At 46.9% G+C, this 17828-nt stretch overlaps 1 protein-coding gene and 1 pseudogene across 3 annotated transcripts in view; both read right to left on the bottom strand.

Annotated features, from left to right (window-relative positions):
- Positions 1-17828, bottom strand: part of LOC115192234 (tyrosine-protein kinase JAK1) — a 66178-nt gene that overhangs the window by 18122 nt on the left and 30228 nt on the right. For all 3 annotated transcript variants that reach the window (XM_029750504.1, XM_029750505.1, XM_029750507.1), the window contains 8 exons: positions 15935-16088; positions 15564-15727; positions 13897-14242; positions 13510-13692; positions 11836-11993; positions 11497-11611; positions 10220-10418; positions 2314-2423 (listed from right to left, as the gene is read on the bottom strand). In XM_029750504.1, coding sequence (XP_029606364.1) covers positions 2314-2423; positions 10220-10418; positions 11497-11611; positions 11836-11993; positions 13510-13692; positions 13897-14242; positions 15564-15727; positions 15935-16088 — 1429 coding nt within the window. The remainder of the gene's footprint in view (positions 1-2313; positions 2424-10219; positions 10419-11496; positions 11612-11835; positions 11994-13509; positions 13693-13896; positions 14243-15563; positions 15728-15934; positions 16089-17828) is intronic.
- On the bottom strand, positions 11341-11489 carry LOC115193149 (uncharacterized; annotated as a pseudogene).

Below are 17828 nucleotides of genomic sequence, written 5' to 3' on the forward strand. Positions count from 1 at the left end.
CACACCGTAAACACACACTGGTGACCGACACCAGCAAGAAAACACTGAAGGACTAAAGTGTTTAGAAAAATAAAAGATTGACAAAGTCTCTTTCAGCCGATGGATAGATGCGACTGATAGGGTATGTACTGGATGCGACTGATAGGGTATGTACTGGATGCGACTGATAGGGTATGTACTGGATGCGACTGATAGGGTATGTACTGGATGCGACTGATAGGGTATGTACTGGATGCGACTGATAGGGTATGTACTGGATGCGACTGATAGGGTATGTACTGGATGCGACTGATAGGGTATGTACTGGATGCGACTGATAGGGTATGTACTGGATGCGACTGATAGGGTATGTACTGGATGCGACTGATAGGGTATGTACTGGATGCGACTGATAGGGTATGTACTGGATGCGACTGATAGGGTATGTACTGGATGCGACTGATAGGGTATGTACTGGATGTGACTGATAGGGTATGTACTGGATGTGACTGATAGGGTATGTACTGGATGTGACCGATAGGGTATGTTCTGGATGTGACCGATAGGGTATGTACTGGATGTGACTGATAGGGTATGTACTGGAAGTGTAGAGTGGGGGTGTCAACATGCGGCCCGCGGCAGTTGTTGTTGTTTTTTTTTTTGTTTTTTTTATGTGGCTCTTAATCAACATTGAAATTACTAAAACAAATGAAAACTGTGTAGAAATGATAGACTTACATTTATAGTATTTTCACTCTGTCCAGCTTGCTAACATCAAACCCGCTTGCTAACATCAAACCCGAAAGCTAGACAGAAAATTCCAAAAGCGATGGATAGAGGACAATTTTTTTTGAAAATGTTGACAGCAAGGAAATATAATACATTTTAAGTGCTGCCCTCCATGAAGACCAAATGCTTCACACTCACTCATCACAAATTGGAAGCAAGATGGTTACAGTGCCTCCTAAAGACATAATTGACATCTGGAAAAGGGGGTAGGCTATCAGCTGATCATTGATGATTGATGTAAATCTGCTAGTTAGCGCAATCATTTTTTTTACAGTTAGTGATTTATCTTCAATGCCCTTAAATAATAACTTCATAATATAATATTCACAATCTTCTAACTCATGATATAAGACTGGCTGGCTAGTGGCATGTGGATCTTTGTTGTATGTGGTAGTTAGCTAGAGTCTAGACCAGTGGTCACCAACCGATCGATCACGGTCGACTGGTCGATATTTAAGGCATTCCTAGTCGATCGCCAAACATTTCTGTAGAAAAGCCAACAGTAAAGGTGTGCCATCTCATTGAATTGTTTTATTTGTCTTGCGCTGTTGACGGTAGGTGCACTTGTTTCAGAAGCCCTGCACGTTGGGTAGGCAAAGTGTTCCCATTTTGAACCATTTCATTTGTCTGAAGGGACAAACACTGCCTACCAGGAGAACTGTGGCTAAATCAAGTGCGCCTACTGCGCTGGCCAATCGGATAGCTCATATCACCGTGCCTACAGCTTTCACGACCCCACAGCAAATGTTTGATACTAGCCTACGTGTGATTTTATAACTTTGAAAAATATGACCAGAGAAAAACTTTGAAAGAATACAGCAAAGAGCTGCTGTTTTTATGAGTGAGTTAATGTTTAAGTTTTTTTTCAGCACTTTTACAAAACATAACACGCGCTCCCTACTTCCACTCGCGCTGCAGCTGCAGTGAATGAGTAGCCAAATGTATCGATAGGCCTGCGTTTTATTTCTAGCAGCTCGTCGTGTCTATTTTAATATTAAGGAATATTTAACTTCTCTCGTCATAGGAACAACATGAATTTGTGCATGAGGCGGATGCAGTGCGAATTGAGTTTCGGCATCAGTTGGAGGACAATGTCCCCTCTCTGGTCAGTCTCACAGGAGGAAAGGAGAGAGCAGGAACCGTGAGAGGTAGACCCTCTGCTGCCCTCTCCCTCCCTCCGCTGAGACTGACCATCAGATGCAGGTAACATCAGTCCAGTAAAATGTTTTAATTTATGCTCAGCTGTGCCTCGTAAGTGATACACCCACAGATCTATTTTGTTATCAAAGCTTGAATTTTGAAATTAAATATGGTCTGAGAATAACAATATTGGTAGGCAAGGCATATAGCCAATATGCTGTGATATTGTATTAGGGCTACTGCAAAAAAAAACGTAAAAAAAATATATATATAGGATGGTCTGGTGAAATACCTCACTCATCACCCAAAAGGGCACTTGGCGAGTAGGAGGGTAAACGGGCAGGTGCTTGGGCACAGGAAGACCCCTATCTGTGCACGTGCCTGGTACGGTGTGTGGTACTGTACCTGTAAGATCTCCTCCTTGAGGATCCTGTGGAAGCTGAGTTGGCTCTCCTGCAAGGGTGTCTGGGGGACCAGCACTCGTTCCTTAGTTACTACCAGCAGGTTGGACACCTCTGAAACACACACATACTCCATATTAGCCAGTGCAAAACACACACACACACACACACACACACACACACACACACACACACACACACACACATTAGCAAGTGCAACACAGAACACACACCAGGGTTGTGTTCATTAGGCCACGCAACAACAAAATATTGCATGGCTGTGTGCTCGATTTTATACACCTGTCAGCAACAGGTGTGGCTGAAATAGCCGAATCCACTTGATTTTTTATATAGTAGTATGATAGTATACTTATGGGATACGCCCCCAGTGTATTCGTGAGAAGCCTTTAATAAACTACACCAGCCATGATTGGCTGGACGTCGAGACATGTGTCGTCGGGGAGGGGCGTCCCTCCTACCTTATAAAAAGGTCCAACGTAGCATCGCTGAGTCATTCAAAATAAGCAACACCTCTTCCTCTATCCTGCAAGGAGGGTGGTCTGGTGAAATACCTCACTCATACTGTCAGAAAACCGGGGTTACGGTCGTAACCTAAAATGCTCTTTCAAGTATTCATTTCGGTATTTCACTTATGGTATATACGAACTCCCGTATTGCCAGACAAGCTTATCCTGACAACCGACTGGCCTGTGAGACTCATCACACAAAATGGGCCCTGGCCCTCAGAAGATCCTACACCTAAAACAGTATGTGCCAGTGTTGGTGCAGTGACATCGAGCCTGTAAAATTTTGCAAACGTATGAGATGAAGCCCAACTCGCTGCTGAGCAAATATCTTGGGAAAAAATGCCCTTAAATAAAGCCCAGGGCACAGCCATTTCTCTAGTGGAATGAGCCAGTAGGCCAGCAGGAGACTGAATAGCTTTACCAAAGCGATAGCCCCCACTATCCAGTGGGAGAGGCGTTGTTTAGGGAGTGCTTTACCCGTGTAAGGTTTCGCGCAGGAAATAAACAACTGATCACAGTTTCTAAACCCCTTAGTCCTGTCCATGAAGATGCACAGAGGGTGAACATATGCAACCATTCGTTCCGGGTGGGGGATAAAAAGCTGTCAGCTCAAGGGGAAGACACATCAAAGATAGGTTAGTAACCTTAGGGATAAAGGCGGTGTTTGGCCGCAATGATACCCAATCGATACCAGGAGCAAACTGTGCACATTGACGAGTGCACTGAGAGCGTGTGAATGTCGCTTGCACACTTGGCAGAGGCCAACGCTACTAACAGTGCTGTCGTAAATGAAAGCATCTTAACCTCCACCTGATCCAAGGGCTCAAAGGGCTGTTGGCATAGAGCATCTAAAACAACTGATAAGTCCCATGACAGGGCAAGCTGTTTGGACCCTGGACTCAAACGACGTGCACCGTTCAGAAAACGGGCGAAACGGGTATTGCCCTACTGTTGTGCTCCCAAAACCCACATGACAAGCCAAAATAGCTGCCAGCTATACCTTAATAGTAGAAAAGGCCTTTCCTTTGTCTAATAATTCCTGTATGAACGACAGGATTACCGGGACAGAGCACTGGAACGACATGGTCTGTGAATTGGTGCGCCATTCCTCAAACACATGCCATTTACAAATCATAAAGGGACCTGGTGGATGAGGCTCTAGCACTCAGTCTAAATGTGATTTTGGGGAAGCCCGGCAGTGTTCAAATTAAGCCGTTCATGGGCCATGCCCCGAGTGCCAACCGTTCCGGGTGAGGTTGGAAAATCTCCCTGCGCTCCTGGCACAGTAGGTCCCACTGCAGCGGGAGGTGCCACAGCTGACCGCATAGTAGTTCAGTGATCTCCGCTAGCCAGTGTCTTTCTGGCCAATGTGGCACTATTAGTATGAGAAACAGACCCTGGCTAAGGGGTGGGGGGAGAGAGCGATCAGGGCCAGTAGGGGGAATGAATACAGGTCACGTGGCCACTCATATGCCAACTCGTCCATCCCTATCGGTGCATCCCGATCCCTCAGGGAAAAGAACAGTGGACACTGTGTATTCTCCCTCGATGCATAAAGATCCACTGCTGGAATGCCGAAGCGCATCCAAACCTGATTGGCTAACTCTGGGTGGAGCTTCCACTCCCCATATAGAGGGTTCCCTCAGGAGAGTAAATATGCCCCCAAATTCAGCACTACTGGTTTATGAGTAGCTCTCATTGACTGGAGATGCACACTGCTCCACATAATCAGTCTGTGTGCCAGTGTGTGTAAGTGAGGGGATCGCAGTCCCCCTTGTCTGTTTATGTAAGGCACAACCGTGGTATTGTCTGTTCTGACTAGAACATGATGACCCTCCATAAATGGGAGAAACGACTTTAATGCTAGGGACACTGCAAGGAGTTCCAGGCAGTTTATGTGAGTGGAACGGAGATGGGGTCCCCACACCCCGTTCAGCACCTCGTGGTTGCACCCCAAACCGAGAGAGACGTGTCTGTCAGGACTAATTGTTTGGCTAAAACAGTGTCCATCTGGACACCCTGTGACAGAAATGTCGGGTCTCTCCAGGAGTGCAGTGTTACCGTGCAATCTATGGAGATCTGTACATGGTGATGTTCGTGATGTATTGGGACCTAGAGAAGAGACCCAGCGTTGAAACCCTCTCATATTCAAGCGTCCTAATGGGATGACCACTAAAGCCGATGCCATCAAACCTCACAGCCTTAGGCATGTTTTGAAAGAGTCCAGGTTCCCTCTGCGAAAAAGTGCTAGGCAATTCTGGAATGTTCTTATACGTTTCCTTGAGGCGAGCTTGAATGATACCGAATCTAGGGTTAGACCTAGGAAAGAGATTGTCTGCGTGGGAATCAGAATGCTCTTTACTGTGTTTATTCTGAAACCTAGAAATTTCAGGCGTTCCAAGAGCAGACTAAGAATTCTTGTCTCGATTGAGTGCACAGCAGCTAATCGTCTATGTACGTCATCAGCCGAATGCCCCTCCCTCTGAGAGGTGACAGTGAGAGTCCAAAAGGGAGGACCAGAAATCCATAGATTACGCCCTGGAAAAGAAAATCTGAGAAATGTCCTGTGAGGAGAGTATATTCAGATGTGAAAGTAAGCGTCCTTCAAGTCGACGGATACGAACCAATCGCCTGGGCGCAAATAACGTAGCAGAGCAGTGTGTGTCAACATTCTGAACGCGTACTTTCAAAGCCTGTAGCTCTATGATCGGGTGTATAACTTGAGTAAAAACCGCAGTGGCTTTGTTGGGAGGAACAATTATTATTGCCCTTATCCCTATTAGTGATGTGATTTCCCTGATTCCCCCTGAGCCTGAGCTCCGATTCCTTTGAATCGAGACGGGTGACAGGGAACTGTAGTCTGTCTATCGTGCCCTGTACCCAGTTTGACACTGCGCATGCCCACCAGATCTCTCTCCTCTCCGAGGGAGAGCAGCACCCTTTGACGGGGGGAGAGTGTATGACAGTCCGCGAAGCGCTGCACATGCACGGCTGGCCCGCACTGGGAGAGTGCTTATGTGGCCTATCACCACAGAAGGAGCGATTATAGGGAGGCACACTGTTTGTTTTGATTTTGTGAGAAACAACATGTCTGACTGCACCCTTGGCCTGTAGCCTGGTTGTGCTAGTGGGATAAAAAAAGTGAACTGACATTGTTTGTGAGACGAGAGGGGGGTCTTGTAGAAGCATCCACCTGAACATTGTCTTTTCTCCTCTTTGGGCTATACTCTGTGACCACCGACTTGGGCCCGGTATGCAGGTGCCTGGGAACTTGCATCCTGGAACAGGCTCAGGACTGGTGGTGGAGATAGAAATGCGCTTGGGGGAGGCCGTTCTCGCCTCTCTGGCAATGGGGACACCACTAGGCTGTCCAAATCTTCCTCCTTACCTCCTGGGTGGGGTTAGGGGCCGGTTGGCTCCTTGGGGCCATGGGTGGGAAGGGAGGCTTCTTAGACCAGGGGCATTTAGGGTCCGAGGTTCTCTGCTGCCTTGGGCTCGCAGCCTAGGGGGCTGGGGATCTTAAAGGGGTTTTGACCTGCTGCAGCCTGGGTGAAGGTGGAGCCAGGCACAGGGGAGGCACTGGGCTGTATCTTACTGGGCAGACAGAGCTGGAGGGCTCCCTCTTCTTCTCCTCGCACCGTTTCTCAATGGTGGGACCGAAAAGGCCTACGAGAGCATCCAGGATCGTCAGATTCTCACTGTCAGACACTATGGATAGATTGAGCCATCGCACCCTCTCCTGGGATATCATGAGCCCCATCACTCGTCCCGACACCTGGACGGCAGCTTTAAGCCCAATCCCTTCCATGTCAACACAGTCCAACACGACCCACCTTGGACAGGGTTCTTGGAGGAGAAAGGTCTATTCCAGGTATGGATAACCTCCTCCAGGCATTCTGGGAAGACTGGTATAAATTGCCTGGCTGCCCGTTTGGCTTTGGGTAGCTTACCTTCGTAGCGGGACTTGGTGGTCTCTGCTACTGTATTAGGCAAAGGAATCAAGGAATCAACAGTTTATCTGCAGTGCATTTGCACACGTCCTGCAGGTCCACACCGAGAGCCAGTTTCGGATTCCCCGGCAGGAGGCTTGGCGGCCTGAGGGGATGAAGGAGTTGTTTCCTCCATCTGATGATTCCAAATGGGGGCTGTCGGGAAAGCCCCATGGAGTCGTTGTCGTCTGATGTCAGGAAGCCCGGCAGGGAGGCAGCGAGGTCATTGCTGGAGTCCTCCAGCAGTGGGGCAGTGGCTTCAAGCTGGTCGTCCCAGCTAGTGCTAGCCGTCGCTCCGAGATTCCCTGTGGGGATATCCATCGCCTCTAATGAGCCATTGGGGATGTCAGCCCCATGTTAGGGTCCTTGGGGATGTCAGGCTAGCTTGGCGTGCGACGAAGACTCTTCACCATGAAGAGGGCACAGTCTAGTTAGGTAGCTAGCGATTAGTGGTTTATCTCCAACGGTGGCACTTGTGTGATGGCCGGATACCATTTCCAAAAAAGATAGACAAGATAGCTTGGTAGTAGGTAGTACAAAAACTCTTCTTGTCCAAGTTAAACCACAAAACTTTGAAGCTAGCTAGCGTGGTGGCTAGCTTGCTTATGAGTAGTCACTGTTTGGATACAGCTAACTTGGTCGGGAAAAGAGTTAGCGAGTCGAGCGAGTTTGGATACAGCTAACTTGGTCAGGAAAAGAGTTAGCGAGTCGAGCGAGTTGTAAGCTCACGTCTGAGGACAGTTTAGCTACTTTCGGAAAAGGCTGTCGTGTCTAGGTAAGGTTTCTGATGAAAAGCAAGAAGAGGTGCTTGAATGACTCAGAGATGCTGCGTCAGACCTTTTATAGGGTAGGAGGGACACCATTCCCCGACGCATACATCACGACGTCCAGCCAATCATGGATGGCATAGTGTAATAAAGTTTTATGACAAATACGCTCGGGGCGTATCCCATAAGTGAAATACCAAAACAAATACTTGAAAGAGAACCAGTATATAATCCAGTATATACAGTCGTGGCCAAAAGTTTTGAGAATGACACAAATATTAATTTCCACAAAGTTTGCTGCTTCAGTGTCTTTTTTGTCAGATGTTACTATGGAATACTGAAGTATAATTACAAGCATTTCATAACTGATAAAGGCTTTTATTGACAATTACATGAAGTTCATGCAAAGAGTCAATATTTGCAGTGTTGACCCTACTTTTTCAAGACTTCTGCAATCTACCCTGGCATGCTGTCGATTAACTTCCGGGCCACATCCTGACTGATGGCAGCCCATTCTTGCATAATCAATGCTTGGAGTTTGTCAGAATTTGTGGGTTTTTGTTTGTCCACCCGCCTCTTGAGGATTGACCACAAGTTCTCAATGGGATTAAAGGTCTGGGGAGTTTCCTGGCTATGGACCCAAAATATCGATGTTTTGTTCCCCGAGCCACTTAGTTATCACTTTTGCCTTATGGCAAGGTGCTCCATCATGCTGGAAAAGGCATTGATCATCACCAAACTGTTCCTAGATGGTTGGGAGAAGTTGCTCTCGGAGGATGTGTTGGTACCATTCTTTATTCATGGCTGTGTTCTTAGGCAACATTGTGAGAAGCCCACTCCCTTGACTGAGAAGCAACCCCACACATGAATGGTCTCAGGATGCTTTACTGTTGGCATGACACAGGACTGAAGGTAGAGCTCACCTTGTCTTCTCCGGACAAGCTTTTTTCCGGATTCCCCAAACAATCGGAAAGGGGATTCATCAGAGAAAATGACTTTACACCAGTCCTCAAGCAGTCCAATCCCTGTACCTTTTGCAGAATATCAGTCTGTCCCTGATGTTTTTCCTGGAGAGAAATGGCTTCTTTGCTGCCCTTCTTGACACCAGGCCATCCTCCAAAAGTCTTCGCCTCACTGTGCATGCAGATGCACTCACACCTGCCTGCTGCCATTCCTGAGCAAGCTCTGCACTGGTGGTGCCCCGATCCCACAGCTGAATCAACTTTGGGAGACAGTCCTGGCGCTTGCTGGACTTTCTTGGACGCCCTGAAGCCTTCTTCACAACAATTGAACCGCTCTCCTTGAAGTTCTTGATGATCCGATAAATGGTTGATTTAGGTGCAATCTTACTGGCAGCAATATCCTTGCCTGTGAAGCCCTTTTTGTGCAAAGCAATGATGACAGCACGTGTTTCCTTGCAGGTAACCATGGTTGACAGAGGAAGAACAATGATTCCAAGCACCACCCTCCTTTTGAAGCTTCCAGTCTGTTATTCGAACTCAATCAGCATGACAGAGTGATCTCCAGCCTTGTCCTCATCAACACTCACACCTGTGTTAACGAGAGAATCACTGACATGATGTCAGCTGGTCCTTTTGTGGCAGGGCTGAAATGCAGTGGAAATGTTTTTTGGGGGATTCAGTTCATTTGCATGGCAAAGAGGGACTTTGCAATTAATTGCAATTCATCTGATCACTCTTCATAACATTCTGGAGTATATGCAAATTGCCATCATACAAACTGAGGTAGCAGACTTTGTGAAAATTAATATTTGTGTCATTCTCAAACTTTTTGGCCACGACTGTACATACTTGGTGTGTATAAACAGTGTAACAAAACTGCAATGTAGAGTAGTAGATATATTAGAATCATTATCAGTGTATGGCTGGGTGGAGAGGAGGAAGTGATGTTGTGACAAAGAGAACTCTGTGGTTTTCAACACACACAACAAAATCAAAACAGAAATGATGCTCCACCCTTGTGACAGGCCTATCATAGCAGGCCAAATATTTCATCATAACAACCCCCCCCACACACACACACACACAACAAAAATCAAAACACAAATGATGCTCCACCCTTGTGACAGGCCCATTATAGCAGGCAAAATATTTCATCATAACAACCCCCACACACACACCTCCACCTCCCACGCCTGTCTGCAGTAAACAGAGGAGGAGAGATGTGCTCAGGAAACCACAGTACTACTTAGTCTTCCTTTCCTTGCCTCTCATTGACGCACATGCCCGCGCACGCACACACACACAGAGGATGTAAACAAGACAGGGTTCTCACACACACAGACACATATGCTTGCAAAAACACATAGCCACACCTACACACAGATGCACACAGTTACCCCCAGAGGGTTAAGTGAGTGGTAATCATGGCGAGGCAGTGTCGCTAAGGGAAACTAGAGCTCCTGGTGTAAACAGGTACTAAAAGGGACATCCTTTCAGCTGACCAGAACCAAGTCACTCAGAGGGCTCAGTTCAATATGCGTGCTTGTGTGTGCATAACATGTATAGAAAGGCCAACATGACATGCTGAGGGGCTGAAATAAAAGCACTAAAAGTTGAAGTGAAAGTGTGTGTGTGTGTATTGAATATTTGCATCTCTCCTCATACCTCTGGGCTGTGGGGGGCAGCAGCGTTTGAGCTGGAAGTGGAGGTTGTCCGTACGGAGGTTCTGTCTAGCCAGGTGGTCGAGCAGCTCTCTGAGAGAAGATCTGTAGGTCTCGGTCCCATACAGACGGAATCCCTCAGAACCCACCTCGATCTGGAAGTTCTTATACAGGTGCACCTGCCTCGACTCACACAGATCAAACTGGAGAGAGGGGAGGAAAGGGGTAGATGAAGGGAAGGAAAGAGGAAATCAGTTGTCCACTGCATACCGCCTGGAACAAATCCCAGTCAGCATGTACAGTGAGGCACATGCTATTTACTGTCCCCGAATTAATTGAATTGAGAATTGAATTGAGATTCCCCAAACGAGAACACACTCAGTCGTCCCCGTCCCCCCCCACACACACACAATTTTCACTGATGGGAGTTCAGCTTATCTAACCATGGTAGTGTGATATACACACCAGACTGCCAGGCTGTTGTTTTGACAGTAACCACACATTGTTTGAAAAGGACATCCTGTGTCTGTGTGTGTGTGTACATGTGTGTGTGTGTATATGTGTGTGTATGTGTGTGTGTGTGTGTGTATGTGTGTGTGTGTGCGTGTGTGTGTGCGTGTGTGCGTGTGTGTTTGTCAGAGTGTGTATCATGTTTTGGCATCATCTGTGTTGTAACTGTTTATCAGACAGCTCCTAGTCACTTCCTTGTGTGATTATCTCTGAACTTTGTTGTTTTGGCTTTTTATCAGACTTCTCCATTCGTTCCACCTCAGTTACAATCCACTCTCTCCGCCTGAAAAAAATACTTTGTTCTCAAGAGGGTGTGTGATATATTTGTCCTATTGTACAAACGTCTATTAATACGCATGTGTGAATTGGAAATGTTACTTTTTTTTTGCATATCCCAACTCTCCCTGAGACACCCTCGGAGAGTGGGGTCATGGTCAGGGTCTGCCATTTCGACCCTGGCTGTACCAATGCAACCTTGGAACAATTAGGGTGAAGTGCCTTCCGCAAGGGGACATTGACAGACTTGTCACCTTGTCAGCTCCGCAATTCCAACTAGCGACGTTTCGATTACTGGCCCAGCGCTCTAACCGCTAGGCTACCTGCCGCCCTAATTCCAGTGTAGAGTGTGGACGCAGTTTCCCGTTACCGGAAATGATGCAGTCAAAGATTCCCACATTTGGGGGAATTCACCGGGGTCAGCATGGCCAGAGTGCAATGGTCTCGCCTCTTTCGTAATCAAGGTGTCTCCCATGCCAGGTAAGTACGTGTTACCTCTTTGCAGACCACGGTCATGATGATGTTATGGTAGTCAGTACAGGACCAGCGCAGGACGTAGGTTCCCTCCTCGTTGCCCTCCTGGCGAAGCTTCTGGATGGCATACTCCGTACTGCAGGAAACAACAGTCAAACCCCCGAAACTCAACGGTAGATTAAGGCAAATGAAACAGATAGAGAAAGGTAGAAGGACGAGAAGAGAGGTTAGGAGAATAGAGAGATGGGGGGATAAAGACGGAAAGGGGGAGAGAGAACAAAAGCCAGACAGAGATGGACAGAGAGAAAAAAGAGAGAGAGAGAGAGAGAGAGAGAGATGAGAGAGTGTGTGATCACTGACCAGATAGGTCCATGACAGCAGTTCTGTAGGTTCTGCACCACAGAAGGAGGAGCCACCTCTGTACACAGGTAGTGATGGGCGTCTACCGTCAGACGGAAATACCCGTCCACCAGAGCAGCGAATGCCAGCGCCTCACCTCTGAACTCCAGCTTCACCTCCTAGAGGACAATCGAGTTAAACAATAGTAACAAATACTTCATAAATCATTACATTCAATACTTGATTAATTCGTCTTTATTGGGATCCCCATTAGCAGGTTGACATTTATTGGGATGAATCTTGTCCTGGAGGCAGAGCTCAGCGGTTTCCAAAGCAAAGTTAAAATTGGCTATATCGTAAAAAAAATGTATGCTAATAAAAATGAGCTTTTTGGTCTTCATTTAAGGTTGGGCATAAGGTTAGCAGTGCAGTTAAGGTTAGCCTTAAAATCAGATTTGATGACTTTGTGGCTAGGCCACTCTGCAGAGCTGCCACCAGGACAAGATTCATCCCAATAAATCAAATGGCAGGGCTCTCCAGAGGCTGGTGCGGTCTGCACAACGCATCACCGGGGGCAAACTACCTGCCCTCCAGGACACCTACAGCACCCGATGTCACAGGAAGGTCAAAAAGATCATCAAGGACAACAACCACCGAGCCACTGCCTGTTCACCCCGCTACCATCCAGAAGGCAAGGTCAGTACAGGTGCATCAAAGCTGGGACCGAGAGACTGAAAAACAGCTTCTATCTCAAGGCCATCAGACTGTTAAACAGCCATCACTAACACAGAGAGGCTGCTGCCTACATACAGACTTGACATCATTGGCCACTTTAATAAATGGATCACTTGTCGCTTTAATAATGTTTACATATCTTGCATTACACATCTCATATGTATATACTGTATTTTATACCATCTATTGCATCTTGCCTATGCCGCTCTGTCATTGCTCATCCATATATTTATATGTATATATTCTTATTCCATTCCTTCACTTAGATTTGTGTGTATTAGGTAGTTGTGGAATTGTTAGATTACATGTTAGATATTGCTGCGCTGTCGGAACTAGAAGCACAAGCATTTCTCTACACGTGCAATAATCTGCTAACCGTGTGCATGTGACCAATAACATTTCAAGATTCATCCCAATAAATACCAACCTGCTCCCCATTAGCTGACACCTTAGTCTGTGTTCCAAAACACTCCACTAGCTTCCTTTCTTGTAGATTCCTTCAAGGAGCTTGTTTTTTTCGAGGTTCAGTTATCTTGGTATGATGCAACGAGTAGCACACTTACAAGCCGTGGCATGCAGTCACAGTGATCATTTCAGTCCCACAGAATTAGGGCAACACTGTTAAGTACTGTACACACACTCAGGAACTGTACAAGTCTTTTCCTGTACATAGCTCTATTCTTAACAGAGGCATGTCTAATGGTCATCTAATCTCATCTAAACACAGACTACTAATCAGATGATTTGTTCCTGGGCTAGGTTGACTGGCTGTTAGGCCCGGTGACCTTTGAACTAGCTGGCTGGAGCGGAGACAGTACAGAAGAGACAACCTGAGACCAATTCATTAATTAATTAAACACTAAATATGCTACTGTCACTGCTTAATCGGCATAATCTCAACTCAAGCAGTATTGTGTGTGTGTGTGTGTGTGTGTGTGTGTGTGCATGCGCTTATCTTACCATCTTCTTGTTATCCTGTCTGAAGATGGTGACAGAGGACTCTTTGATAACGATGTGTGTGATCTCGTGAAAGTCACAGAACGTCACCCAGTCGTCGCTGGCGTCGTTCTTCTTGTCCTTCTTCTGTTTGCCCTCATGCTTGTTCTTCTTGGACTTTGTCTTCTCTTTCAGCATCAGGGTATTCTATTGCCAATAAAAGCAAAAATGCATTGTCATAAGATTTCTCCTAGATTAGTTTCAAAATACATTCAGATACTTCATCAATACCTTCCAAAACCACTCCCTATCCAGATATATCTCAACCAAAAGTCTAATGTTAGACATTCTGACATATCTCAACCAGAAATCTCACACCAACTCCTTGAACCTCCCCACCTTCCCACTCACATTAGGGGGCTTCCTCCTGTAGGAGATCCCTGTGGTCCCAGTAACCTGGACCTCTACGGCCAGGAAGGGCTCAGGTCCCTGGCTCAGCCCCCCGTTTGTCTCTCCCTCCTGGGTAAGTACCAGGGCCCTGGGCTCCAACACCTCCCTCCCCAGGCCCCGGGTGAGGCCTTCCAGGGTGGACAGGTACTTGATCTTCAGGTCGTACAGCGTGATGTTGCTTTCCAGCATCGTGCGACTGTTGAACTCGTTCAGGAAGTTCTTGAAGACGTTGTTGATGCGTAGCCGGGTGAGGATGTTGCGCTGTTTAATGCTCCTGTTCAGGCTCTCCGGGATAAAACGCTTGTAGCTGGAGCGAGCGGGAGGAGAAAGGGATTGGTAAATGGAGGGGGATAGATGGAGCCAGTGGAGGAATTAGGGGACATTATCTTACCTGTTCACAAATGGAAAGGGACGTGTGTATGTGTGTACAGATTATACAGTATATCTGTGTGCAATGTTCCCTATAAACTATGCTCGTGTGTGAGCGTGCAGCTCCCCCGGGACAGCTTGAATTATCAGCCCTCGCACGAGTTTGAACTTGACTCAACTAGAGTTTTCCCCCTTAGATATTAATTAACACTATCAGCGTTTCCCTTTACTGTGGGAATTGTGATTGAATCAATCAATGCAATATTATTAACCAATGCAACATACCGAAACAAAATTAACTATGCAAGACTTAGTTTTGTATACTAACTATGCGAGAGATTTTGTTGTAGGCAGAACGCATCGGAGTAGGATTCTATTGCATTGACACGCAGGACTCAGCCCGTACGCTACACAGACCAGTGTGCCATAACCAAGCAGAGCTGCAGTAGGCCTATATACAAATAGAACATTGCCATATATGGATCTGTGCCATTCACTTTGAACTGGACTGTGTTTACAGCATGAGCAGTCGTGAGTAGATGCACTTGTTTTGAGATCAAAGCATGAGCTGCATGTAGCTGCTAGTTAGTGAGTTATTAGCCCATTTGTCGATCATTTGTGGTCACTACTGTGGGAGTGATTGCTTCCTACAAGAGCACAAAATGTGTACATTTCTAGAAATCTTTGAAAAGCCAGTCAGGTAAAGAGCTTTTTTTTGTCTTAAAGGGGCAGTGTTGTATTTTGAGAGACGCTTGAATAAGCTAAGTAGCCAAAAGGCAGAGGATGTCATAATTTGTCTGATTCCCTGTAATAATGGTATGGGAATAATAATGTATTTGATTTATTATTTTTGCATCAAAGACAACATTTTTGTCACCACCTTATCTGAAGGACAAGTGTTTAAACAGGTTAATGTTAAGCCCTGCATGTTTTTTTCAAAAGACTCATGGAATGTAGGCCTACAATGAACACCACACATTAGCTGCTACTGTAGGCTGAATGATAAAACAGCTATTTCCATGGTAAAATGTTATGGGATCCATTTTCTTCATTGTTTTTGACGGTAGCCCAAATAGCCACAGTAGCCTACTTGACCACTACAACTTAAAGCGGGTACGGCCTCAGTGTTCACAGTAAACACATCCTGGAAGTTGCACAGAATTTACACAACGTTCAAGTTTGCCCTAGGCAGACCTGAAATTTGCTCAGTTCCTAAAATTGGAGGGAACATTGTCTGTGTGTGAGTGTGTCTTCTGTACCTGATCTCATTGGAAGTAGTAGAGAGAGGTATTTCTTTGGTCATAGCGTAGTGAGTGATGGCCAGTACAGCCATGCCCAGACACTCATTCTCTATCTCATGCTGCTCCGCCTCACTCTGCTGGCTACGCACCACAGCCAGACCCTTCTGGAAATCATTCTGGCCCTGGAAACACATACACACACAATATATACTCATACATAACCATACAGGAAGGGACATGTGTGCACAAATCGTCACATAGTGAATCATAGTAGTGTAGTGACTCATACATGTACAATCCCATAGACACACACGCGCGCACACACACACACACACACACACGCACACACGCACACACGCACACACGCACACACACGCACGCACGCGTACCTGGAAGAACAAGTAGTCGAGAGAGGCAGAGTCCAGTAGGGGTGTACCCTCTGGGACCTTCTGTGGGCTGAGTCCTCCTCTCAGTTTACTGATACAATGTCTCCACACTGGAGACTCACTCTCACTGGTCCCATGCCAGTTAGTGAAGTAAAACCTGGTGGATGAGAGAGAGAGAGAAGACAAAAATAGACTGTTAATACCAACACATGGTTGGTAGGTGGGTGAGGTCTGAATGCGTGTGTGTGTGTCTGTGTGTGTGTGCGTGTGCATTCACGTTAAGTATGCAGATTTGTTTGTATTTGTGTACAAAGGTTGGCCATAATCTAGGAACACGTCCCTAAGGTGTGACGCTAATCATCTTAAACCTCTAAAAATGCAATATTCCTAACGAAGGCGAAACTGCAGCATATCAAATGATTGAGACTAAAGCTAAAATAATGAAAGAGAGGTTCCTCGGACACGGCTACAGTGACAGTCTCGTCAACATGTCTCATAAGCGAGCGCGACAGACTGATAGAGCACATTCTCCAGAGTGTCCCCTTGCTCAAAGACTTTGTGTCTGAAGCCTCTCCTGAACTGCTTTAGGAGCAGAGTATGAGAGCGGAGCGGAGCGCAGCTGGAGCGGAGCGAGGAGCTGGAGTGGAGCTGGAGCGGAGCGAGGAGCTGGAGCGGAGCGAGGAGCTGGAGCGAGGAGCTAGAGCGTGACCAATTTGACTGGAGCGTGGAGCGAGATTCCCAAAGGCTGGAGCGTCGGCCTTCTCGCCCGCACCAATTTCACTCAAGTAGCGCTCCCGCCCCAGCATGCATTTGAAGTCTACTTGTGTGCCGCTAATAGCCCCTTCCTTTAGCTACTGTCATGGAGTTGGCTAAATATTTTCATAAAGAAACTGATAAAACACACAGGTGCTAAATCAAGGTGGCTTACCAAGATGAGGACCAAGAGCAAGAGAGGGAGTGCGATGATGTAGTGTCCACAACTAAAGAATCATTGTGGAATCGGAAAAAACACCAAAAGTATGATGGTGTACTTACTATGTGCACATGCTAAAAGAAAAGAACGAGGTGGGTAGATAACAGCGTGTCTTTTCCAACCGCTCAACTCCGCTCACATGCTCTGCTTAGGAGGGGTCGCAATATCAGAGACCGTGTCGTGCACAGTGTGCTCCCGAATCCTGCACCCTCTTCCTGGCTCCCAGGTCCCCCCAATGGTTTCTACCGCTGCGGTCATTGTGCTCATTGTTCCAATTCAAGTGACACAAAAGTATTCGATCACTCACGCTCAGGTAAAGAATACAAGGTAAAATACTTAAGAAATTGTAAACTCAGAAAAAGTTCTTGCTGTGAGATGTTACCCCACACTTCCACCAAGGCACCTGCAAGTTCCCGGACATATCTGGGGGGAATGGCCCTAGCCCTCACCCTCCGATCCAACAGGTCCCAGACGTGCTCAATGGGATTAAGATCCGGGCACTTCGCTGGCCATGGCAGAACACTGACATTCCTGTCGTGCAAGAAATCACGCACAGAACGAGCAGTATGGCTGGTGGCATTGTCATGCTGGAGTGTCATGTCAGGATGAGCCTGCAGGAAGGGTACCACATGAGGGAGGAGGATGTCTTCCCTGTAACGCACAGCGTTGAGATTGCCTGCAATAACAACAAGCTCAGTCCGATGATGCTGTGACACACCCCCCCAGACCATGATGGACCCTCAACCTCCAAATCACCTCCAGATCCAGAGTACAGGCCTGGGTGTAACGCTCATTCCTTCGACGATAAACACGAATCCGACCATCACCCCTGGTGAGACAAAACCGTGACTCGTCAGTGAAGAGCACTTTTTGCCAGTCCTGTCTGGTCCAGCGTCGGTGGGTTTGTGCCCATAGGCGAACTTG

Source organism: Salmo trutta, chromosome 4 (assembly GCF_901001165.1).
Source record: "Salmo trutta chromosome 4, fSalTru1.1, whole genome shotgun sequence".
NCBI classification, from domain to species: domain Eukaryota; kingdom Metazoa; phylum Chordata; class Actinopteri; order Salmoniformes; family Salmonidae; genus Salmo; species Salmo trutta.